The sequence below is a fragment of the Polyodon spathula genome, chromosome 3 (genome assembly GCF_017654505.1).
Source record: "Polyodon spathula isolate WHYD16114869_AA chromosome 3, ASM1765450v1, whole genome shotgun sequence".
Classification (NCBI taxonomy): Eukaryota; Metazoa; Chordata; class Actinopteri; order Acipenseriformes; family Polyodontidae; genus Polyodon; species Polyodon spathula.
Window position 1 is genome coordinate 73,772,456 of NC_054536.1, and position 27,393 is coordinate 73,799,848.

The window sequence follows — 27,393 nt, forward strand, 5'->3', positions numbered from 1 at the left end:
CAGGGGAACCTGTACTCTACCTGTTTCTATCTCTACAAATGTGAAGTAAGAAATCAGACCCATTTGTTTGCAATTATACTTTATGAAGAAAGATGTTCCCATTCTCCTGACCTTCTGTCAATCTGATAAACCAATCTCCCTTCTGGTTTCTTTAGGAGGTTGTGGGTTTGAACCCTGGCTGTGGCTTTGTAGCTGATAGCTATGTCTACATTTAGTTCTTGGGGTGGGTTGGCAGCCAGCCGAAGTGGTGGGGAACAAGAAAAAATATAATTGGCATAGGGTCCAGAGGTTTCTGTCTTTAGAGAGGGTAAAGGAGCTGCTTGTAATAACAGACTGCAGTAAGGCAGGCTGGGGGCAAGAAACAAAGCCGGGTGTCATTGGAAAAAATATAAACAGGGTTTGTGGTATCTAGAAGACAGGATAAGGCTCAGCTGTGTATCTAACATGAGGTATAGTGGGTACTATAGTTCAAGACAATCTTATACCTCCACCTTGATTTTTCAGCTTTCTTTGGAAAATACCTCAATGAATACAATGGTAGCTACATTCCACCAGGGTGGCGGGAATGGGTTGGGCTGATAAAAAATTCCCGCTTTTATAATTACACCGTCTGTCGGAACGGCTACAAGGAAAAGCATGGATCCGATTACGCCAAGGTAATTGTGTTTTTAAAATATATACAGCATGTACTGTGTTCGTGGTTTGTGTGTAATACAATGAATTATGAACATGACAGCTGCAATGAATGTGTGTGTTTATGCAGTAAGTAATATTCAATTAAACTTCTTTGTTTCAGTATTTTCCCATTTTTATGAATTTGAGAGAAAGCCAGTTTAGGAAATGAGTATCTTTTTTTTAATCTTTTTTTCCTATTCGGTTAAAATCCCAAGCTTCCCCAGTGACAGCATTGTAAATTGAGCATAAAGAAACACACCCATATGGGAGAGATTTCTATAAGACAGTGTCAGTGTTACTGACTGTTTCCATGTACTGGAAGAGTTTCGAAAGTACTGTTTTCCATTAAACAGGAAAAAAATGTTTTGAACTGTTTTGTCAAACTCAGGATCTGAGGCTGGCGAGAGATCCTTGTTAATGAAATGTTGAATAGCAGCACGTCATGCTCGCTCTGTTGTTCCGGGACACCTGCCAAGGTGATCTGCTTCACTGCAGCTCTGGTTCACAGAATTACTTACAGTATTGCAGCATATATCTGAGTACAGTAGTTCTGTCAGGACAGGGGATTGGAACTTTAGGTAAAATAATTTATAATATTTGCACACAGAAAAAAAAACTAATTTGCACACCTCTGTTTTCTACACACTTTCTAATATTCTGTGTTTAATAGTATTGATAAAAAAAAAAAAAAAACACCTGAAGATCAGTTACTTCAATCTGCAGTGTCCCACAGTTAGGTGGCTCCTGAAAGAAAATAAGAACAGCATTTCACATTTTTCAAAAATATTAATTTGTATTGCTATTATTATTAGAGCTACAGCATTATAAACACTGTCGCTTTGACTGGTGCATGTGTTGACTAGACAATGTCTTATGTTTTATTTTGCCTATATACTTTTATTCTGTGCTGTGGTCTTGAAAATGCACCGCTTAATAAATTATTTGCAAATGTTTATAACAAGCATGAAAGGCAGTATTTGAATGACCAGTTACTTCTATTGCGATGAGCAGATAAATCTTGATTCCTGCAGTGTTTTTTTTTTTTAAAAAAGGTCATTGTTATTTGTAATTAACACTGAAAATGTATAAAGAATTCACTCATTTAAACCAACAAGGAGACAGGTCTCTCCGAAATGGGAAAACTGCAGAATGGCAAAACACAGCAGGAAAGCGTTTTTGTGTAAGGTAAAATGGTTTATTATTTAAACAGAATGTATGTCCAACACTGTGAAGTTTAAACTATGATACTGGGTGTTTAAATGTTCCAGAAAGTTGGAATAGGACACATGAGTTGATTTTTAGTATTTCATATTTAGGGAACATTGAAATATAAATCCTTAAATTACTAGCTAGCTGATGCTTTAGGTTTTTATTTGGGGCTGTTTTACTGTACAGCAAGACGGGATTTTCTTTGTATTTGCTGAAAGAAATGAGTGTCAAACATGTTGATTTCTGCAATTCTGTCAGCAGAAGTTGTTTGCAAATTCTTCTAGGATGTTTCCTGTTATAACCTTAAGTTAACAAATTCCAGCCAACCAGCTGAAGAAGAGTTGAAGTAATTGCTTTAAATGCCCAGAAAGAAATTCCAGCCAAGCTTTGAAGATGCAGAGAGATACAGATGTACACACATCTGTACTGTCTGTACAGGATCTACAGTGTTTGTATGTAAACAGGAGGTCAGCCTACACCTGGAATTTTCAAGGACCAATGTTTTTAGACACTCTCATAATGTCATATATATATATATATATATATATATATATTATATATATATATATATAATATATATATATAATATTGTGTAATGCCCTATATTCAGATGCTCAGATGCTTTATTTCATAAAACCATGAATGAGGGTTTTTTTGATTATTTTTTTTTATTATTCACAATTGCTCCTTGTGCTTCCAACACATAAAAGCTCACCTTTAGCTCTAGTGAATATCATCATTTATTTTCAGCACTTTAGGAGCTAAACATTTTTAGAAAGTGAAGCCCTGGGGTGCCAAGGTCATTACCAATCCTATAAACAATTGCCCAAGCACCTAATTACAGTATTAATTTCTGAGAATGATATGCCTGCAGGGGTATGGTTTAGAGTGAGAAAGGCCACATCTGGTTGACATGCGACGTGAAGTCTGGGCCTTAGGTGTTGCCTTTGTAGCTGTGCTGGAGCACTGGATCCTCAACATGGAATTAGTCATGCCTACGAGTGCTTGAAATTGCTTACACCACCAGCACTTTCTTATAGGCTGACTCGCTCTAAAACCCTTTTAAGTGCAGATTTGGAGAGATAGCAAGGAATCGCAGATGTTTCTGTTTGAAATCTTGCCCAAGTTTCCTTTTCTGTTGTCATTCATTTTTGCAACGTTAGCTGCCTCTGAGTACTGGCTCATGAACTAGTTCTTAAATGATACACCATCAATGTGAATGTTTTTGTTTTTTTCGTTTAATGTTTGGTCATGATTTTGTGAAAATAAGATGTATTATTCAGTTTAAACCTGTTTGGGACTGAGGGACAGGAAGATTAAGGCTGTGGATTAATGTGCTCGATCCCTGGACTAGCTCCCACTCCCTAGCTCTGTCCACAGGGGCTAGACTTCCTTCAACTGTAATACACTTGTTTTTCTCAAAATATGTAGCACGTACTTTCTGGAAAAAATATAATGATACTTATTATCTTCTACAGCAGCGGTACTCAACTCTGGCCCTTGAGATCCATTCCAGTCCTGCTGTTTATTCCAAGCAGGTTCTAAATTAGATAATTGCCTCTTAGCAGCTTCAATTAACTACATTAGAACCTGTGTGGAGTAAAAACCTGGACTGGATTGGATCTCAAGGGCCAAAGTTGAGTACCACTGTTCTACAGCAACCCCATTTTTACATCAGGAGCCCCAATTGCAGGATGATATGTCCAGTGGTCTGTCACTGGATGAGTTAATACTTGGAGGGTCACTAATTTACAGAACTTGCATTTGATTCATCATATACAGTGCCGAGAAAAAAGTTTGTGAACCCCAATGATAATTATGGAAATTCCATAGTTTTTCCATGATAGACTTCTTGAATAAAAACCAGTCTTTTATTAAATATCCAGTAGGGTTTATATTAACCAATTCCATGTCTTTTGAAACAAAATGATATATGAATTAGACAAACAATGAGTAATTAAGATTCAGGGTATGTGAAAAAGGAAGTGAACCCCTGGTTTTATCTGCTCAATTAAGGGGATAATTAAAATCAGGTGTTTAAATAATTAGGTACATCTTCAGGGGTGAGTTTGGGAAGCCCCACCCTATATAAAGATCAGAAACTTTGTGAGTTTGGTCTTCACCATGCAGGTGTGTGGAAACACGTCATGCCACGATCAAAATATATCTCTCAGGACCTCAGAAAAGCAGTTATTGATGCTCATCAGTCTAGAAAGGGTTACAAAGCCATTTCTAAGGATTTGCGGATCCACCAATCCACTGTTAGACAGTCAGTCTACAGGAGCGGTCGTCCTACCAAAATCTCTCCAAGAACAAACCAGAAAATCAGAAGAATGTCAGGCCATCCACCCGTGAGCTGAAACTGAACTGAAAGTGGGTCATGCAGCAAGACAATGATCCTAAACATACAAGCAGATGTACAAATGAATGGCTGCAGAAGAAGAAATTCCGCGTTTTAAAATGGCCTAGTTATAAACACTATCAAAATGTTGTGGCATGACCTTAAGCGAGCTGTCCATGCAAGGAAGCTCTCAAATGTCATCGAGTTGAAGCAGTTCTGTAAGGAGGAATGGACCAAAATTCATCAAAACTGTTGTGAGAGACTGACCAACAGTTACAGGAATTGCTTAGTTGAAGTCAATGCTGCTTGAATGTTGAATCATTTGTGGATAAATAAATGTTGAAAAAGTATCATGTTTTGTGTCATTTGTTTAATCAGGTTATCTTTATCTATTATTAGGACTTAGATTAAGATCTAATAACATTTTAGGTTTGAAATATGTGAAAATCCTAAGGGGTTCACAAACTTTTTCTTGGCACTGTATCTTATAAGTGTACACTGATTGATTTTAAACATTGCCTTTATGCACCTAATAGTATACAGTATATGCTAGTCATTTAGCAGCTGGATAGGACAGCAGTACATTTAATTGATCTTGTTTTATTAAGGGGAATGTTGATTTTTTTTTTTTTTTTTTTTGTCTTCAATATAGGATTATTTCACAGATTTAATTACCAACGACAGCATTAATTACTTCAGAATCTCCAAACGGATCTACCCTCACAGACCGGTAATGATGGTCATCAGCCATGCCGCCCCACACGGACCAGAGGACTCGGCTCCACAGTTCTCAGAGCACTTCCCCAATGCCTCCCAGCACATGTGAGTACAAACAGCTCCTTTCAGAACTCCGTAGCATTAACTGCTGCTACAGTTCCAGGCAGGAAGGTGGATGGATTGCTTTCTCTTGAAGCTCACTTCATTGCCTCTTTCTGCTGCTGCCAGCGTATGACATTTACTTTGTTTCTGTATAGGAAAACTGAAAATACATGGAAGCATAAAGGAAGTATGCCAGAAATACCCAGAACAAACCCAGGGAAAATAATATGACAAGAGTTACAAAGCCACCCAAAAAAAAAAAAAAAAAAAAAAAAAAGCTTTTTGCTGTTTCATTTCAACTAGATAATAACCTGTAATTAGCTGTATTTAAGTCATGCAACATTTCTCGACTTATCAAGCAACACCAATACAATGGTTTTTGTTTATTATGTGGATAAGTCTATTTTTTGATGTGGGTTTACTTTTTGTTATTCATTGACTTGGTAAGGAATGCACAGAATAAAACACTGCTTCATGCTCCTGCTATTACCTGCAGCAGCAAGAGGTTAGGGCCCCCCATACCGTTTATTTTTATTTATTTTTAATCGTTTTTACATTTGGTATTTAAGCATTAAACTGATTTAAAAATAGTTTACTTCAAAATAAAACACTTACCTCACACACTTATTCAATTAGGAGTTGCCTTGCTGTGGTCAGTGTTAATTCTGTGCCTTTATGATAAAAAGCTGTCAATTACAGTATGAACATTTGGACCCTTTGTGAAACCATGTACAAGATACCCCCTCAATTCTAACTCTGGAACTTTAATTAGCACTTATTCATCTCAGTTTCCCCAGCTACAGCTCTCTTTCATATCCATGAAAAGGGTTTGAGAGAGCTAGTAGTGTTGCTTGTTGTTTAACCTCAGGAGATGTGAGGCATTTAATAACCCCGGCAGTCTCCACTGAAACAGAGGTATAAAAAATACCAATAGACTTGTTTGTTATAAATCTTTTAAAATATCGATGTTAAAGAAAAACACAAACTAAAAACAAAGAAGCATTTTATTTTTGACTCCTGCACCTTTAAACATGTTTTCATAGCTCATCACATAATACAAGCACCTCTTAATCATATGGTATGAGTTTCAACACAGTTGAATAGTTCTTCCTTGTGAGTTAGTGCACAAGTGAATGGGATTAGATTAGGCCAACAGGTTGTTCTGAGATGTTTGTTCAGCAAGGTTTTTGAAGGTGCCAGTTGTGGCTCTTCCTTGTTTGTTTCTATGGCCTTAAATCCCTGGGGATTTTGTTGTCTGTAGCTGCCAAAATACAGCCTGGAAGGTTTCTTTTGTGACTGTTATTAGACTACATGTCTGGTTAGGTTAAAAGTTTAGAAAACAGTCAAAGAGAACAAGATTAATTGCGGGCAAAAGCCAGCTAATTTTCACATGGATGCTGAATAGCTGGTTTCTATAGCAAAAATAATTCATGAGTTGATGGGTTTAGGTATAGGGGGGTGAATTGACTTGAATAAAATGTTTGGGGCTCCATGTGAACAGTGCTGTGATCAGATTTCCTACCCCCCCCACGGGTGGATGTAATTGCGGATTGTTTCAACATTTGGCTCCTTAAATTCTCTACATTGGTGGTCATAAATACAAGCCTCCCCACTGGCCTCTTAACACAGGACCCAATTTATCAAGCTTTAGTGCAATTAGTGGTTTGCATTTTTTTATTTCGTTTTTTAAAGGGATTGGGTCAAAGAAAGTCGCAGTTGTCACAGCAAAGACTGCATAAATAGCAAACAGCAGCTTGTAGTTCTAATGACCTTTTCTAATGTATTGCTGTGCAAATTATCTCTTAATCAATGGGATTTAACTTAACTGGTTTATGAGTTTGTTTTTAGTTTGATTTTGTTAATGTTACACATTAGCTCTTTATTTGTGTTTAAAGCTATAAAACATCAAACATAAACCAATACCTTTATTTCCTTCAGCTTTTCCATTTTTTTTTTTTTTTTTTATGAAACATGTTACTTATTTAAAATTAACCGGATTAACTGACCACCAGTGCAGCACTATGTTCACCATTGACAGCCATGGTGGTTACAGCACTCAATTAATTCCAAATTCTTTGTATTGCTCTTCAATTATTTGCAGCAGTGAGTAATATCATTTGCAATGCATTTTACAAGAAAGGCCACTACACTATATCAAAACTAAATTCATGCCAAACTAATGACATAAGCTGAACACAGTCTTAAGAACTATATGTAGCACCTTTGTGTAATGATTGTGTATTTGAAGTATTCTCATGTGGTGTTTTTTTATTTATTTGCTTTTACTTTATTTCATAGCTCAGATAAATGAATTCAGAAGGTACCCACCACCTGTGTCCAAGAATCAAGCAAATTACCACATAATACAATTTTATTAAACACATGTTTTCAGAAATGCATTGCATTTTTGTAATGACTGCAATTTTAATAAGATGGTATTATAATACAATTGTTCTTCTTTTTTTTTAGTACACCCAGTTACAACTATGCACCCAACATGGATAAGCATTGGATTATGCAATACACTGGCCCGATGAGGCCCATAAACATGGAATTTACCAATTTTCTGCATCGGAAAAGATTGCAGACGCTTCTGTCTGTGGATGATTCTGTTGAAAAGGTAAGTGGATAATAGTCTTAGGTCTTTCATACACATGTACTGCAATACACCTGAAAACTATTCAAAATCTAGTCTTTTTTATTCACAATTGGAATAGTTTTGGGAAGCAACTACCATTTCTGTTTGAACATAAAATAATGTAGCATCAATTCTTTAACATGAAAAACAAAACGTGTAACAAATATGTATTTGAGGGGGGATTAGACTTAATTTTACAATGTTAAACTTATCTCTACCACAATACCACTTGTTCATTACTGTTATTGGTTTGGTTATTCATGGAAACACAGATAGGAAACATTTGCATTTCAAATTGCATAATGTTCAAAAGTCTGGGGAAAACTAATCATGTGCTAATGCTTTTAAATTATTTTGTTGGACTGAAAATTGGGGGAGTGGAACAAAATTGTAACATTTCCAAGTCATTTAGACTGAACCCTTTTCATGACAATATACCTTTTCACCTACATTTTTGTTACCAAGTAATCCCCAATAGCTTAAACTTTGGAAGATTGTTTTGAATTGTTTTTCTTTTAGAATGAGAACATACACACACTCTATATCACACCCACACACTCGATCTCACACACACACACACACACAGACTGTATATATTGTGAAGGATTGCACTCACTCAAGTTCGTTTTGCCCCGTCTAGAACACAGACCCAACACAAGATTTACATTTTTTCAGCGAGTTTGCACCCTTTTATTATTTATAATAAAAATAAAACTGAAACTTAAATCTAACTTCCACACGGTGTACTAACTAAACTGTTTCAGGAACATAACTAAAATTGGACAGCTAGCAATTTACAGATTAACCAAAACAGTTTTTTAAACACACACAAAACACAAAAAGGGTCAAACAGTACCTTTTTAAAACCACCACGACAGTCTCTCTTCACATAGACTGGAGACTGTCCCCAAGAAACATTTTGTTTCTATTATATACCTGCATGCTAATTGCAGGAAGGTGGCACTCATTCATAATTAGAGCCAGGTGAACTTCATCCTGGTTTCCTCCCGTGATATTCTGGGGGATTTATTTTTTTGGCCCCTCTTGGACTACATCTTCCGCTCATCCTCCCCTTAGTTTGTCACATATCCTCTCCCTTATGCGGAGCACACTGGCCATTCCAAGGCCACGCCCCCCTCCACCTTTATAATTTAATCACCCTCCCTCAAGTTCAACATTATTCATTTTCAACCTCTGTGGGTAGGCTTGAGGGCGGGTTTATCCTCAGTAAGGGACCACAAACCTGTGACAGGGGACTCAAACAGGGTGACCAGTGTCACAGATGGTTCTGGCACGTCCCTTTTGTGCTATAATTGTGCTATCATTAGATCCTTTTGCATGGAAGGTCTCGGTTGCAAGGATGTGCTGGTGCTGAAGCTCAAAAAAGAATGTAAAAAAGTAGAAAGAAGTTAGCACTCCTTATAGAATAACTTTTTTTATTTAAAGAAAAATAATAATGGCAGAAACATAGCAAACACGTTGTGGCGAACAAGCCTTCATCAGTGCATACATATAATGAGCATAGACTCACTTTTAAGCTTAACGACAAAAAGGTATACAGAACAGATGGACCCAGATTGAGTTAAAATGTGTTTGCCCACTGACAATGGGAAAGAGAATGTAGTGATGAGAGCCCAGCTAACAAAATTTAAGTTATTATTCTTTTAAAGACTGTCACTGCTACTCGAAGCAGGACGATCTTTAGGATACAAATTGAACATCTGTGAAACTGCAACAAATATTGTAATGACTGTAATGTGTTTTAAATATCATTAGCAGATATGTGTAAGGCCTGTTGTAGTGTTCGCAGAGCCACTTTGAGCTGAGCCAAGAGGAGAATTTGAATCTTGCTGGGAACAAGCTCTTATTAGATATGGATTCAATGCTATAGAATGAAATACATTGCTAATAGTAATGTAGTAGGATTCTGTATTTTGTATCCTTTTGAGTAAGTCTGTGTAAGGTCTGAAAAAGAAAGCTCCTGGTATCAAAAGGTCAGGCTGACCTGCTAAAAGTTCCAAACCTCCATTAAAGCATCTTTTTTAATTAGACAAGAGCAGAATGGCAAACTCTATGGAACAGAGGTAATATGCCAGAAGCAATCAAACTAGGTTCAATTATAGTAAGAAAAAACAAAAGTCTTTAAATAAATAAGAAACTTAATATACAGTAATAACCTTAGTAAATACATGAGGATGTTAGTGTATATCAAAGTAAAGGTTGTAGATGACTCATTGGTTTTTGGCCGATGAAGCTGGGATATTTTGCTGGTCAGCAAATTAAAAGCCAAGATCCTCTCTATAATGAGTGATCTTGTTAATATTAATGAACAAAATACCTTTTGGATAATAGAAGGTAGGCGTTTATATGAAAATAAACATTTTCTATATATCACGGAAATTAATTAGAACCTGTCAAGAAGAAATGGGAACGAAAAATGCAGTTTACTGCGTTAAGTTAAAATTTGGTCTAAAATAATGAGTATTAGAAAATGCTTATGGTAATTTCATACTAAGCAACACTAAAATTGGCAAGAGGCTAGGATGCCTTAAAATTTGCTTCAACTTTTTTTATGAACAGAGAAAAAGGTCAGACTTAATTCAGTCACTACAGAACTATTACATTCTAATATGTTAACAATAGATGAAAATAACTGGACCTTCCATTGAAAGCTTAAATTACTTCATAACAGATCAATGAAGTAAAATAAAATGCTTGAAGTATCTGAATTGGAAATATATGTTATAGAGTCATTTAAAGTTAAACTGTTGAAAGAACATATTAAAAGTTTATTATAACAGATGCCTGACATTTATGATGGTGTAGACATTTTGTTAAGACACATTTGAGATAATATTCATTTAATTTAATCAATTTAAGAATTAGTTCAGTTTCAACTAAATAAAAAGCACTTTAGACATTACAATGTCAATTAAACTAAAGAATATAAATGTTTGGTTTATATAAAGGTTTTACTGCAATAAAAAACAGGAACTGATAGGTTTGAATATAAGGAAATAAAGTGTAAGCTGTATTTAATAATTTCAGTACACAGTAGACTTACTAAAAATAATTAAATTGATAGCCTCACCTTTACCTGCTTGCAGCAGAACAGTGCTAGACCTGGAAAGTTATTTTTGGCAGTCAAAGCAAGGTTTACTTGTCATCATAGAAATTAATGAAAACTTGGCAACAAAGCGTGCATTTTATTTAAATTAGAAAAGTTGTCTACAGTATCAGTTCTTATCAGACAGGTAGTGACTTTAATTGGGATGATGTTTGTAAGCCAAAAAATTACTTCATGCAGTGAATTTGGAAAAGCGCTTATAGTGGAGTTTCATATTAATTAAACACTAGTCTTGGCAAGTAAACAGGGTGTCTGGACCTTGCTTGTGCAGGTAGATTTTTTTTAAACAGAGGTCAGGCTTAGTCCAAGAATGGCACAGTTAAATATTTAACAATATAGTTTTAATTTGAATGGAAATAACTGAACTGACAACTGTATACTTACTGGTTTTTATACAAAGGCTTGTGATAAACCCATACAGTCTGTGTCCAAGTTGATGAGATATTCTGCTCAGATGGAATATATTGTAGACCCTGGTTAATATAATCACACAAAAAGTTGATGTTATATATAACAGCATTTCTTTTAATACACATATAAACTTGTATTGTACTTGGTAGAAAAGGATCATGTGAACTTTGGTTCACCTGACTTTTTAGAGAAAGGAGAGGTTGAAAATTGAAAATGAGAACCATGAGATCATGTTCCAATATTTTGGAAAGGAGTTATATCAAACTGATTTTGAATGTTTGTTATATAACTCCAATTTGTTTTAAAAAGAGCTGACCAGATCCTTCTGGAAAATATTATTATCTCAAAGATAAGAACTGTCAAGGCAGATTGATGATCAGATTTAATTGGGACCCCAGATGTATTCAATGTAGGGAAAATCCTATATAAGCCCAGAGCAAGACCCCATTCACCACCATTAAACTTGATCTTGCAAGCTGACGTGGTCCATGCTCTGTGGTTCTCTGAAAAACTGATTGCAGTTTGGTCATATTTAGAAGTCTCTGCATTTTGAAGACAGTTCTTATTTTTCAATATATCCTGCACTACACTTCCATATACTGGCAGATAAGCATATATTTGAATTTTTATCTTGTTTATATTGGATGCATTGCTATGAGGTATATCAATTCTGTTTTAGTCTGAAGAGAGTGATATATTGTATGTTGTAGGATTTAGCAGTGAGTGCTTTAGCTTTTTGCATTTTATAGCCTGAAGGCTAAACATATGATAACCATATTTACATATTACTGTTTTAATGCTGTTAAACCTGTAAAAGCACGGAATCGCCTAGATTACTTATTACTTGGGATTTATGGCGGTTTGCGAATCCAACCAATCCACTTTTTAAAGCTTTTAATAAACTGAAAAGAGCGCTACTACTGCTTGGATTGGTTAAAACTTCAAATTAAATGAGTGTGTGATTTTCTTGATTATTAAAAAGTTCTCTGGACATATAGCACGCCCGGTGCACGAACAAAACTACTTATAGGAGTTTAAAACATCTCTGTCCTCCTTAAACATCTTCCCTGGGTTTAGGAGTGTGCTCAGAGCAGATATATATAAATAAAAAGAGTACGTGAAATTCTGACACGGGGGTGATTGACGTGCAGGCTGGTAACTAGGCCAGACTGCGCTATGACGTCTGGAGCTTTAGGGGGAGTGGAGTGGGAGACCAGGGGATCGACTGTGCATGGTGGTGCACTGATCTGGGAACTAGGTCCAGCACAGGGAGGGCCAGGCATTCCGACAGTGTGTCCAGGAGTTTGGGGCAAGGGACCGCACCCAGCAGCACCAGACTGGATCGCAGGGGTGGTGGTTGGGGCTGTGGTGGAGGCAGGCTCCTCACCGCCTGCCCCTTGTCAGTAGCCGATGGTAGCATCTCTAGCTCCACTGTAGGCGATTCTTGCTCCGCCCCCAGTGACTGTTGGCCCACTGCAGGTGATTTTTGTGGTGCAGGCCACACCACTCTTGCCAGCAGCTGCTGCAGCTCCCACACCTCCGGTTCCCATGTGGGCAACCCCAGCTCTTGCCTCCAATGCTGGTTGCTTTCTCGCTGAAGGCGTTTGCCTTCCTTTTGGGCAGCAGTCAACTGCACCAATTTCTTTTTCTCTTCTATTTCCATTTTATTTTTTATTTTTTTATTTATTTAAATCTGTGCTGGGTCCATAGGGCTTGGTACCTCTGCCACCATATGCAAAAGATTTTACTTATGTTTAAGGTTTGTAGCCCCTTTGAAACAGACCCAGACACAAGAGTTGACGTTTTTAAAGCACTTTCGTGCAATTTATATTAATTACAGGAAGAAAAAAAAACTAATTCCAACACAGAGTACTAACTGAACTGTTTCTGGAACTAAAATCAGACAGCTAAGCCATTTACCAATTAAACAAAACAGTTTTAACATACACACAACCAAACAGGTTTCTTCATCGTGACAGCCTCTCTTCACACAGGCGAGACTGCCTCAAACAAACATTTTTTAAAAATTTGCTTAAAAACCAATTTATTTTACAAAACAACCATGCACATTTATCTGACTGGGACATAATTTAACTCTATCCCTGCTAATCCCCAACACATTGCTTCCAGGCAGAGATCTGCTCTGCCACAATATACATATACTGTGTGTGTGTGTGTGTGTGTGTGTGTGTGTGTGTGTGTGTGTGTGTGTGTGTATGTCTGTCTGTCTGTCCCTCTCTCTCTCTCTCGAGTATATATATATATATATATATATATATATATATATATATATATTATATCTAATATATACTTACTCTCTATATATATTGCTATGACTTGTAACTCTATTTGCTTTACTAGGTATATGAAATGCTTGTGGAGACTGGAGAGCTGGACAACACCTATGTCATATACACAGCTGATCATGGCTATCATATCGGGCAGTTTGGTCTAGTGAAAGGAAAATCCATGCCTTATGATTTTGACATCAGAGTCCCTTTCTTTGTCCGTGGTCCCAACATTGAGCCAGGATCAATGTAAGAAATTCTATCTACTGCATCATGGCATGGTAGTAGTCCAGACTGAAATAATTACATCCACTTTTTAACTAGATAGCCTCTGCTTTATATCTTACAGATTGTGTGCAATTTTTGTAATCATAGGTCAAAATGTTTCCCTTCCACTTTCAGGTAAAATGTCAGTCCAGACACAGTTATTAGGCATGTTGATCTTCCAGATCTGAGTTTGGAGCGTATGATTCCAGAATTCTGAAAGCTGCAGTTATTATTTTTATTTGATTAAACTAAATTTTTGAAATCTGTTCAATACATTCAGAAGCTTAGCCTTTCATAAAATTTACTTTAAAAGCAGGTATTTTGTAAAAGGCCACTTTGAGTAAAATAGGTATTTTATTTTAGGAGGTTATGCATAGTGGGAAACGTATTTATTGATACAATGTATTTGCATCAACATTTTGTTCTGCAGCAATCCTCATATGATTTTAAATATTGACCTTGCTCCAACAATTCTGGACATCGCAGGACTCGATACGCCTCCAGATATGGATGGAAAATCTATCTTAAAACTATTGGAACCAGAAAAAACTGGAAACAGGTTTGTTATTCAGTGTCAGTTTTAGGTAAATATGGTCATGCCAAAGGTGGACCAATACTCACACATTTCAGCTTCTGAGACCTAGATTTTAATTCAACTGAAGTCACAAATGAATAAAAATCCAGCAGTCCACAGAACAATAGCACATTATAACTGAGCATGAGTTGGTACAGTTGTCAGTTGCAGGGGTAAATGAGGACAGAATTGAGGTGCATTGTTTGTTTTTTGGGGGTTTTATAGGGCCTACAGACACTGTCTGCATACCCTTGCTTTTTATAAACAATAGTGCATGTTCAGTTCATTACATTTTGTTAGTGTAATTGATTTTGACACATTCAGCAGATTTGGAATATTTCACTGTAAATGTACTTCTTTCCATTATTCTTGATATGTTGCATACAGCAATGTGTTATGTGTTTTTATACTTCAGGTTCAGATCAAATCGAAAACCCAAAGTTTGGCGGGATACAATCCTTGTGGAGAGAGGGTAACGTCATGTAGTGTTTTAATTATTTTATTTGTATTAACTGTATTAACAATGTCCCTCATTTGTCAGATATGTTTTACTCAGCAGGCATTTGTTTTTATTGTTTCGCCTGTGTTACCCTACCACACTAGCACTTTGTGAAAAAAAAAGGTCCTGCTTCGAGCCAAGTAATTCCATCAATCTTAGTTGAAGGCAGGACTCCCTGGACGACAGCTTGAACAATGAAGTTGACATTCTTCATGTCTCTTGGTTTGTCACTGCATGAAATCGCATACTGTGTAACAAGAAGGTTTATTTTGTCAGCTTCTTCTTAAACCAATTTCGTATTAGTGGCTACTGCAGAGAGCAAGATCCATTAGCTGTTAAGCGCAGTGCTTTCCAATGAGAAAGCCAGCAATGAAGATAACTGTGAAAAGAACTTTGAAAAAGTCTGTGTGGAAAATTATCAGCAGCAATGTATTTCCATCAATTTATTTATTTTAAAGGAAAAAATATATGTCAATAGGAAGATATAATTTAAGACATACTGATACAAGAAATATTTTAGTCCTTAGAATAGAATAAGGTTAAGACATACTGATACAAACATTGGTTTATAACAGTAATACTGCGTAGTGTGTGGTTTTACATAAGTGTAAATAGTGTGTTTTTGAACACATGTACCATACTGTAGTACATACTTTATTGTATTTCCAATGGGTTCCTTTGCTGCAGAGGAGATGCACTAGCAGGTCAAGTGGCCATAATAAACCCCCTCAGTGATTTTGTGGCTGACCTGGGATTGGGGCCCAGGTCTCCTGGCTCATAGAACATTACTCTTAACCACAAGACCACATAGGTCTTAATACCAACTCCATTATGTTGCAGCAAGTTTCTTCGTAAGAAGGAGGAGAGCAGCAACAATAACATGCAGCAGTCTAATAACCTGCCCAAGTACGAGAGGGTGAAGGAGCTGTGCCAGCAAGCAAAATACCAGAGCGCCTGTGAGCAGCCCGGCCAGGTAAGAAGCAAGACGGTTACTTACTGTTTTATAACTTTAACATAGAGAGACTATAATGGTTTTATTATAAATATGATAAACGCAGGGTCATATTCATATAACTCACAGTAGCGTATCCAGAATTTGCTACTCTGGAGTAGTTACATAGAAAACTTATAATTTGTGTTTTCATTACAAAGTTATTTTCAAACAATTGCTGGCAGTGCGTGTCCACTGCCCACAGTCTCCAAAAAAAAAAGTATAAAAAATTTACTTGGATCATCACCCTTATTCTTGAGTAGCCAATTACAGTACAGTACATATGGGCTACTGGCTTTATTGTGTAATTAGTTTACTTACAAGTCCAATTACAAGACACATTAATCAAGCATACCCTATGTGCCTTGTTGATTAATTGGGAAAAATCTTTCACAAGACAGTAGCGTTTGGGTGTTTCTTTATATCCTGATGTGTGAAGGAACAGCACTTACATTCCCACAGTGTTTCAAGTGATTTTATTTGAACTTCTTAAGTGCTACCTTCTTCCTTAGTTTGTGGCATGGTCTTTAGAAATAGGGTGGTCCATCTGTTGTGTTCAAGTCAGTATACATTTTATGATACCAAAACTGGTTTGAGACTTGAAAATACAAAATGGTTTTGTAATAATAAAATTATACTTATAAGTGTTTTTGGTGATTCTCACTAATGCAGACTCCAAAACATATAACACATTTTGTCCTCCTAAACTTTCAAGTACGAAATGTAACCATTACCGAAAAGGTAATTCCCTCCTAAAGACCCGCAACCTGAATAGATATAACAAAGCTGCTCAGCCGAGCCTGTGAAGCAGCCATGCCCACCCCTGTGGGTATAAAGGACTGCACACACAGATATCAGCACCTTTTTCCTTTCAAGAACTGACCAGACAAGAGAGCCTATTCATATAAGTACTTCTTACTTTTTCTGCTATAGATGTGATATTAAAAATAATGGCTGTATGTTTTACTAATATTGCATATTTCTGCACGTCCCGCTGCATATCTTTGTTACATCACGCTGCACCTCATGTGAAGTCCGAGGCTTGAGTCGCCCCTTCCCAGCGATCAAGTGATGAAAGTTAGCTGACTTTGTGCTCAGACGTGTCTTTTAAGCAGACTGAGGTAGCACCTGTACATTGTTACAGTTCACTACATTGCTACTTGCATAATGCCTGGGTTTTATCCCTGCGACACATGCAAGGCCAATCTGCCTGTTGAGGACAAACCTCAAAATGTCTCTCCTGCAGCCCTACAGAACGTTCTGCATCCGTCACTCCTGCACAGTGTTCTTTCCCATCATCCTCTGGTAGAGAGGTGGTTGCATCCTCACCCCATGTGCCAAGGGAGAGCAGACGACACACTCAGGATAGTAGTCCATGCAGGAAGCTGTCTTCACTGTCTTCCTCATCCTCCTCTGCCTCTCCTTCCCCTCCCCTGAGGAAGAAGAAGAGTCACCGTTCCAAGCGATCGTCAGGCTCGAAGCAGATGGAGAAGCTCTGGGCAGCAGTTTCCCAGCAAGGAACGGTGCTCGCAGTTACTGTGAAAATGTTCGGCGCCACCTGCCCCACCTGTCCCCTTGAGTCCCAGGGGGCTACGAGCGCAGATTGGCATCAGGATGACATGCTTTCCATATTAGCCTCTGAGGAGGTGGGTGCACAGGAGCTGGCATTCCCATCTGAGGATGGGTCAGACAGCACATCCTATCAGCAGAGCTTTTACCACTGATCAAGAGGGCCACTGCAGTCTTGCAAGTGTCCTGGCCTACACAAGGTGAGACAAATCAGTAGTGCTGGGCAGTGTCACCGGAAGGGAGGTCATCACCACGGACGTGTCCAGCCTGGGCTGGGGCACTGTGTGGAATGGCATGGGTGCACAAGGTGTGTGGGAACCCCCCTTGGCAGGGTTTCCACATAAATGTTTTGGAATTGCAGGCAGTTTACCTGGCCTTGCAGAATTTTCAGGATGTTAGAGGGTGACGTGCTGGTGGCACACATAAACCACAAGGGTGGCCTCAGGTCTCCCAGTCTCCATTGCATGGCCCGCAAGCTTTTGCATATGAGAACCTCCTGTCACTGATAAAAAGTGCACCTGCCAAGGTGATAAACTAGGTGACAGACCTCTCAAGGGGAGTTCTCAGCGCTTCTGAATGGAGGCTGCACCCCAAGGTGGTGAGCCTCATTTGGGAGAGCAGAGATAGGTCCTCTGTCCCCTCTGGTTATCCATAAAAGGAGGACTGGACCCACTGGCAATAGATGCCTTGGCACACCAATGGCCACTGTTATATACCTTTCCAACGCTCACCATGCTTTCGCTGTGTCTAGAGAAAATCAGGCAGGACCATGCCAAGGTGCACTTAATAGTCTCTTATTGGCCAAAGAGACTCTGGTTTTCTGCCCGAGTGCAGCTTCTGAGCGGCCAGCGATGGAGACTACCCCAGCGCCGCAATCTACTCAGTCAGGCACGGGGAACATTATGGTATCCCGACCTATTGAGTCTGCAACTCTGGGTCTGGCCCCTGAACAGCTGCATTTGAGCCATCTAGGTCTGTCCATTAGGGTTATTGACACCCTACAATATGCCAGAGCAGTGTTCATGTGTTCCCAGTACATTTTTTGGAAGACCTGTTTGACAGGGGGGCAATCACCCTTTACATTAATGGTCTATCTGGCAGCTATTTCAGCTAGTCATGACAAAATTGTCTGGGTCTCCCCAGGAGTTCAATTCCTGGCAGGGCAATTTTTTAGAGGAGCTCAGCATCAGGAGCTTGATGCATCATGAAGTTTCCATTTAAGCCCTTGCATTCAGCTGAGCTGAAATCTCTGTCACTCAAAGCAGCTTTCTTGCTTACAATCACCTCTGCAAAGCAGGCGAGTGAGATGCAGGCATTTTCAATTGGGAAAGCCTGCTTAATTTTTGCAGAAGCCAGGACAAAGGTCACGCTCTGTACCAATCCTGCTTTTTTGCCAAAGACTATCTCAGCATTTCATGTTAACCAGTCTGTGGAATTGGAGGCTTTCCATCCACCTCCTTTCCAGTCTCAGAAAGAGTGACAGCTTCAGGGGTGAAATTCCCAACAAATAAGTGCAGGTACTCATACGCACAAACGGGTGTAAACATTTTTAAAATGGAGACAATTTGAGCGCCAATGAATAAATACTTTTAAAATGTATCAGTAAATTATACATTTAATAAGCCTACAAAATAAGCCTTAAAAAAGAACTGATCAATTATAACCAATTCACCATAAACAAGGAAGCTTGCTATTTCAGGTTTTTCCCTCCATCTTATTCGTACGATTCTGCATGACACACATATCCACAATATTTAGAATTCACATCCTAGCCTTTTAATGTATTATTCCTGTATGTAATGTATTTGCATTGTTTTTTACTATTTGTATTGTATGTACGATGCCCTGTATTTCAATGCATTTTTGTATTTTAATGTATTATGCATTGCTCCTCACTATCTTGTAAAGTGCTTTGTGATGGTGGTCCACTTATTTAAGCTGTAGAGAGGGAGTTATGTTTCAAGATGTCCTAAAAAAGGGACAAGGTTATAAAAACTGGTATAAAAAAAACTGTGCTATGAAAAAATGATATAGAAAGGTCTAAGTAAAACAATGCACAGTAGCTAAGATACCCCTCAAACTATTTATGTAACAGACACGAATAATGATGTACTTGGCCATTTTTATCTCCATAGTATTCTCTGAAATTATCCCCCTACTTTCCAAACCCTGGGTACTCATCTACAACAGTACCTGGCCATGCTACAATTAAATATTTTCTTTTATGTATTTTTTACTTATTAATTATCCTACAATAATATATTATGTGTGTTTCTCTGTTGTGTTTCTGCTTAGATTAATTACCATGATCTATTCCATAAAAAAGATTTTCCAGGAAGAAACAGTAAAAAATGTATCCCTGGTGTTATGGGTTCTGCACAATAAACAAAGTGGCAAGATACATTTTCATAAAGTAATATCATTACTGTGGTTTACTTGTCCCTTTTTTTTAGATGTACACACAAGTGAAAACTCATGTTTAAGTCTTTAGAATGTTTTAGAAAAGGGGGCATTTTACAAAGAAAAAGCACCTCACCGTTTTGGTTTTTGTTTATTACAGTCCTCAAAACAGAAAATACTAGGATCAAAACAAAACGTTGATCACTATACTTAACATGTGCCTTGCAAATTGGGCCTGTGTTTGAAAAGCGTGAAGCAAACCTACATGTTAATGTTAATCCCTTCTGTCCCACACACCACTTGCCATTTTAGAAACTTTCATGCATATTTTGGCAGTGTTGTAAATCAGTGCAAGGCAAAACGTATTATGATAATTATTTCTAATAGTTATCAACTGTGAAATTAATGGCAAACACTGATGTGGCTTTTTTGCTTTCAAAATCATATGCAGAAATGTTTGTTTAGAATATTTCAGATAGTTTCTCCACTGCACAAAATAAAATAATTATTACTTCATAATAATCTAAATTACTCCATACCGCTGTTTTCACGTTGCACTACTAAGGTCTTCTCTTGTTGATCAACGAATGAGCACTGACACAGGGAAATGGGTGGAGATTTGTGACTCATGCCAAAATGAAATGTGATCAGAACGAAAGGTCGGCCAATCAACATGCAGTGATTACACTGACGTTAATGGTGGCCAATAGCAGTTAACAGAAACAGAAGCAGTATGAGGAAACAGAATGCAAGCAGCACGAACTGTGCTGAATGAAAGATCATTTGAGAAATGTTTCGCTAGTGGAATGTGTGAGTGGATGAAATGCAGCTGCAGCTGAATGAAAAGCAGATTAAATAAGTCCTAGTACCCAGTACCGGCATCAAAATAAGTCCCGGTACACAGTACTGGTGAGTACCGGCACAGAGAGAGACAACAGAGGTGTTATTAAACCTTTTTCAAAACAATAGGAGCAAATGTAAATCCAGTTTTTGATGTTAACAGTCGGGAAAGAAAAAGAAGCAACGTGGAATCTAAAAACCTGCCCAGCATTTCCACTGTATTATGGGAAATAATACTGAAATTACAGTTTTGTAATGTAAGATCGATATAATGTGTTTCTTTATTGTCCATAATTATCACAGCTTAAATCCTTTAACAAAATTATAGGGTCACTATGAAAGGTGTTTAAGGACCATAAACTGAAATTTGAAAAGGATGGACTTAAAAATAATTTGTCTACACTTCTGAGAACAATGAAGGTGGTCTTGCCATCTCAAACAGTGCAGCGGGCGCAGAGTTGGCTATGTGGCAGTTTTATCAGAAAACCCATTTTCTTTTTTTTTTTTTTTAAAGTGACATCATATTAATAAGCACTTTATTTAAACATAATATGTTTAGCAGACACACTAGTGATTGCTGAAGTAGTTTATATACTTTAAACCACTTTAAAAGTATGGTATTTAAATAAAAAATATATGCCTAGACATTATGCTAGGCAACTTGTCGCCCCAGGCAAAGCCTAGCACGTACCCTTATATCAGTCAGGTAATTATTTTATTTATTTTTAAATTCAGTAGGTCTTTGATTCAGCTTGTATTGTACAATTGCTCTGTGTGCTTTTATATAACCTTGTTTCTGTTTTTATTGTACAGGCCACAGCGTACAGATTTTAAACTGGGTTTTCCCACGATATATGGGATTTTGAAATGACTGTTTCATTAATTCAATAACGTCATCATTTTAAACTGTAATATGAAACAAAATGTACTTGTTGAAAACCAAGGTTCCTTTTGATATTGCTAATAGATTTTACTTGCTTAACAACTATTCTACTTAAGAACACAACACTATAGGGAAATATCCAATCATTTCAAAAGGTAGGTTGTGGAGCAGAGACTAATGTTAGAATAAACTAAGCAAACTGAAAAGATACAGCTTTTTAACTGGCGCAGCACACATTATGTCTCACAATGTAACATTAATCTGTGTCGACAAATGATCTAATGTGTTGGGAAGCAAAAGTGTATCTAAGGTAGAAGCAGAACTATTTACAGTCCCAATGTACCGCACACTTTGAAAATACAAACTTGCACAAAAACCTAGTAGAGAGGGCACCACAGACATCAACTACTACCTTTCCCGATACTGTCAGTCTAATTACACACAGCACTGTAATTAAAGTAACTGCTAGAATACTTCAATACACAATTCTCAATGCATACCTTTTTTCTAAAGGGTAAGCACATATTATGAAACACGAAAGCAGCTAACGCCATATGCGGATCCCATAACATGTTTAGACTGCAGGAAAGGGATTCAAAAGGTCTGTCCTTAAAGCTAAATGAGGAAGAGTAGCACAGCAGTACAGCACCAAGTGACATATTGTAAATAATACTGCATGAATGAAATTCTGAAAGCCAGCTTTGCTCTGCTTAACACGAGCCACTTATGTCTACCGTGCAAAGAGACAGCCCAACTGCCAGTCACCACTGTCTTTGTCTGTGTCTCAGATTCTAAATGCAAGTAAAACATTACCGTCAGACATACAATCTGGCTGTCAAGATGTAATTCCTTCACAGGAAATTCAATTAATACAGCATGGAGATGGTTTGGACACAGTTCCCCGCAGTTCTGAGCAAATGTCTGATCTAAAAAAATAAATAAATAAATAAAAGGCCTCTCACCACAAATGTGGTGTCAGATTAAGAGATTAAGTTACATACTTTTGTTGTGGCTGTGTGTTAACAGTAGCGGAAGCTAGGTGTGTAAATGGTAACTAAGACTGGTGTCTGTATTTACTTAGTTTAAACTTTAAAAAAAAAAAAACACTCATCAGTCTTTTGAATCTTTGTGTTAATTTTCTCTGAATAACATAAACAGGATTTTCTGGTTATGGGGATCTCAGGGAATTTAACATGACTGTGACATGTACAGGAATTTTAATACTGTTCGTGGCGATGGAGGTTTTAATTGCTTTTATCTAATTTCCTAGATCGACCTGTGATCTTGATCACCAATTTTGAGAAAGACTTTCTTTGCAGATAAAGTACATAACATTTACAAAGTGCTTGGATCCTAAATGGAAAATTAGCTACTGTACCGATTTTAGGTGCATGGAGGACTTTTCTCTTTGGTTTGTCTTGTAAATACAAGATAATACTATATATGTAAAATACCAGTACTATTTAGGCAGTTGCAACAAGGTAAATTATGCCTCTGTGTAGATAGTGTTTTTATTTTTTTTTATCTTTCGTTTAACAGAAATGGCAGTGTATTGAGGACACGTCAGGCAAGCTGCGAATTCACAAATGCAAAGGGTCTCTGAAAGTTTCAGCAAAAAGAAAGCGGACAAGGAGCCTGCGATCCAGAGGGTACAGTTCCAAGGAGAAGGAGTGTGACTGCGGGAAGATCGACTACAAGCCAGCCAGAGGGGAACGACGGAATCAAAGACAGCTTTCTCAGACTAACCAAAGTAAGTTGGCAAAAAGGCTGAGTTAGGGCCACGTGCTTTTAAAAGCTTAGGTGGAGCTCTCTTCATTTGGCAAAACCAGTAATAAATAACTTCTGTAATCTCAAGAGTTTGTATATGGGAGTTTTATTAGTCCTTCAAACAAATAGCACACATTTTCCACTGGATCATAAGCTCTGAAACTGAAAGCCTTTATGCTGAGTTTGTTGGAACGTTGTTGGAAAGCACAGAAAAAGTTCTCAAATATATATCAAAATGTATCTAAAAAGAAAATACTTAAGAAGAAGAAGATTGAGTTAGAATATACTCCACTGTAGATGATACACTAAATTATTTTAGAAAATGTCCCAACAATGGTCAAATATATACTGTACATAATCAGTGTTGTTCAGAGGTAGAAAGAGCTGGATTAAAAAAGTAACTGATCTTTAATTGTTGTAACTGCTCTTCATATTCAGACTGCCAGGTTAAGAGAGTCTTAAGTCAGCTTTCTGCTCGCTTATCGCTGGTTTAAGTAACTACAACACAGAACAGGCTTGCACTGTACTGTACTCAACTGAATTAAATCCACTTCCTCACAGATACACTGATTTCCGCACTAATAAAGCGTGAATGCCCGCTTCCGCATAGATCCAATGATTTCTGCACTAATACATTTTGATAACGTACTGTATTAAACCGAACAGATTATTGAAACAGGAGTTATTGAAAAACAAATTAATGGGAGTCTACTGTACATCACAGTACCCATCTGTTACATGTAAACAGTAATATCCATGTTAAAAAATGTAGCTATGTGCTGGTGCCCTCTAGTGGCCATTTGACTAAACAGACTCAAGCTGTATAGGTAATTCTCTGCTATTGGGGTACAAAAAAGCCTGTCCAGTGTAACACACAAACATAGTCTAAACATCAAGTTCAGAGAAGTAAGATTACCCCAACAAAGTGTACATTCTGGAGTTCTGTGTAACAAGAGGTTCCTTTTAAGAAAAAAAGATCTCTTTTCTTACGCTAAAAAAAACAAACACATTTATGTACATTTTGCAGGGTACAAGCCACGCTTTGTTCACACTCGGCCAACAAGGTCCCTGTCGGTAGAATTTGAGGGGCAAATTTACGATATTGACCTTGAGGAAGAGGCACAGCCAGTCTACGAGCCAAGGAACATCAGCAAGCGCCACTTTGACTTGGAGCAGGAGGATTTTGAAGAAATGCTGGCTGATGATAATGCAGTGGGTCAGCCCAACTCTATAAAAGTCACTCACAAGTAAGCTCAGCACCACAGGCACCTTGGCATTTTGTCTGTCGCCATAGCAATAGATATAATACTGAGATTCTTTTTTAAGTAGCAGACAGAGCCAGGAAAATGTACTAGACTGTTTGTCCATCCCAAGTATAAACTGAAAATGGTTGTTTTATGACATTGAATAGGAACATGCCCATATTATTTCTTAATAATGCTTCCTTATTTGTTTGGTTAGTCACTAGCTTGCTAAACTAGGGGATTTCTTTATTTATTTGTCAGACTTCTTTATCCAAGGCGACTTGCAGGTGTTACAGGGTAGTACAGGGTTACAATGCTGCTTAACAATGATTAATATCTAAATACAGCATAGTTTACAGTAAGTGCTAATAATACTACTAAAATACAAAATGAATTAGGATGCAACAAGTAAGGGTTACAACAAGTTATATCTACAATGGCATATTAGTAGTGCATTAGCTGAGGATCCAGTAACATGGTGATTAGGTCAGGCAAAGCCCAGTGAATAGTAGGAGGGGCAGATTAAGAGATCTACAAGTGCAGTCTAAACAGTGGGTCTTGAGGAGATGGCAGGAGGCGGTGAGAGATGGAGCAGTCCTGAAGTTCTCCAGTAGCTGGTTCCACCACAGAGGTGCCAGGGAAGAGAAGGAGCGGGCATGGGAGGATGGAGAGTGGAGAGAAGACATGACCAGTGTAAACTTTTGTTAATCAGATTATTGCCTGCCTGAGTGAATTTTAACATACAAAACACTTACTAGAAGTCAGCACCTTCACGAAATACCTTAAGTCTGTTTAAAAACTATGAATGCATTGAAACAGGGCTTCGCCAAAAAATAACAGTGGGGAGTGTATAATATGTACAGATGAACACAACACAGCTCAACACTAAAACAAAGATTTTCTTTAGCTCTGTTGACCACTTCACTGTTGTTGCTTGTTTTGTAGATGTTACATTCTGGCCAATGACACAGTGCATTGTGAGAGAGAAATCTACCAGTCATCCAGGGCCTGGAGGAATCACAAGAGCTACATCGCCCTAGAGGTTTCAATACATTTGGCTATTTCGTGGTGTTTTAAACTGTTGCTTTGTGAGACACCAACATTGAATGTTACCCTTACATTTCAAACATAGATTGAAGCTCTTCAAGACAAAATTAAGAATTTGAGAGAAGTAAGGGGACATCTAAAGCGAAGACGACCAGATGAATGTGACTGTAGTAAGAGGTTTGTTATGTTGTATTTAAAGAATAATAGGACCTCCTTTTGTGTTATTCCTTAAAAATTATATATATAGTGGTAATGTGACTGGCAGTCATGGCTGGCCTGGGGCAGAATTAGCAAACCCAGACACAGAAACTGTAGTTCAGAGCTTTCTGCACACTTTTAATAAACAGAGAACACAGGAACAAAATAATAGTTTGAACAAAAACACCCCTAAACACACACACAGCACTTACTCACGTTTTACTCACAGCACACTTCTTCTCAGCTCCTAACTTTCCTACACAACCCATCCCAAACATTCATTCCTTTGTTCTTTTATAGCGTGTGACCAGGGGTCAACCAATCATTCCATTACCACCTGGCCACATTCCACACTTTTCCAATCACACCTCAATCCCCCAATTAAACACAATTTATATCACCAGACAATCACACATGCGTGCACCCATGTGCACAGCCTCTGCTCTGCACACCCATCCCACCCCACTCTGTCACTATAGCAAAAAGCCTAAAACATTCTGGCATTTCAAATTTTAGGCGCATCCCATTACACAATTTGCCTGTTTTACTCAGACATTTTGCAAAATGACTGCAGTTATAGGCCTTCTATTACACTATTTGATCGAAGGTTAATTAAAAGTGAGAAGAATCTGTGTTTTTGTTAGCATTGATTACATTCTTTTTTAAAATGTCAACTTTTCAGATTATTTACTGCATTTCTTGTGGTTTATAAGAAATGATTATAATGAGATATTATAATCTGGGGTTCACATAACTTTTATCACATGAGTACCAGCAGAAATGGTTTGGTACTCACCAGAATTAAGGGTCATTCATCCAAGTCACTGTCTAGCTCCACCTTCTCCTCCGACAGTTCAAACAATTGGAATATCAAGGATCAGAGGTGCAAATTTTGAACTAGATTCCTAGTGCCAGGGTACTTCATATAGTGTAATCGACATTAAATTATGGCACCATTAAATTAGGATGCTGGGTTCAGGATCAAAGGTTTCAGTGTCATCTTACACATATGAATATGCATCAGGGCAGAAAGGCGTGAGCCTTATTAATGCTGACCCACGCTCACAAACAGCACTGCTTACTGGCAGTGTCAGAGACAACAACAATAGTTTATGAATGTTGAAGAATGAGTCTGGATTGCTGGTTATTACAGTGTTTAACAAATCATCACACATTCTCTGTGTATTTCAATAGCCTACCACCAAATTCTAGCCCTGGGGATTCAAAAACAAAAAACAAAACACTGCTTCACTTTAATAGTGTTGTTGAACACGTTAGCTTGATGGCACAATGGTATTTATAGAAGGATATAAGTGAGGGCAAAAAATATATTATTCAGTAAAATGCTTAAGTAAATGTATTTTTTTTAAACTCACGTTTAAATGTAATGGCTCTCAAACATCGACACCTTCTCTCATCCGTGCTTGGGAAGCAAAGCATCAGCAAGCTTCCACAACACCACTCCAGCTACATCCCTCTTCTCTGAATGGACAGCTAAGTCGAGAACTCTGCTGTCATTGGTTGTTTCAAGCGTCCATTAAAAGAAAATGATTGATGTTATGATTATGAACTGGAGTGATTCCACCTATCACTCTCTCCATTTTTT

General features: G+C 37.7%; 1 protein-coding gene across 5 annotated transcripts in view; it reads left to right on the forward strand.

Moving 5' to 3' along the window:
* LOC121313400 (extracellular sulfatase Sulf-1-like) overlaps positions 1-27,393 on the forward strand; it is an 89,557-nt gene that overhangs the window by 49,547 nt on the left and 12,617 nt on the right. For all 5 annotated transcript variants that reach the window (XM_041245890.1, XM_041245892.1, XM_041245893.1 and 2 more), the window contains exons 4-14: positions 505-656; positions 4,878-5,047; positions 7,514-7,664; positions 13,582-13,757; positions 14,206-14,334; positions 14,765-14,821; positions 15,689-15,821; positions 23,071-23,281; positions 24,326-24,545; positions 25,488-25,584; positions 25,675-25,766. In XM_041245890.1, the coding sequence (XP_041101824.1) occupies positions 505-656; positions 4,878-5,047; positions 7,514-7,664; positions 13,582-13,757; positions 14,206-14,334; positions 14,765-14,821; positions 15,689-15,821; positions 23,071-23,281; positions 24,326-24,545; positions 25,488-25,584; positions 25,675-25,766 (1,588 nt within the window). The remainder of the gene's footprint in view (positions 1-504; positions 657-4,877; positions 5,048-7,513; positions 7,665-13,581; positions 13,758-14,205; positions 14,335-14,764; positions 14,822-15,688; positions 15,822-23,070; positions 23,282-24,325; positions 24,546-25,487; positions 25,585-25,674; positions 25,767-27,393) is intronic.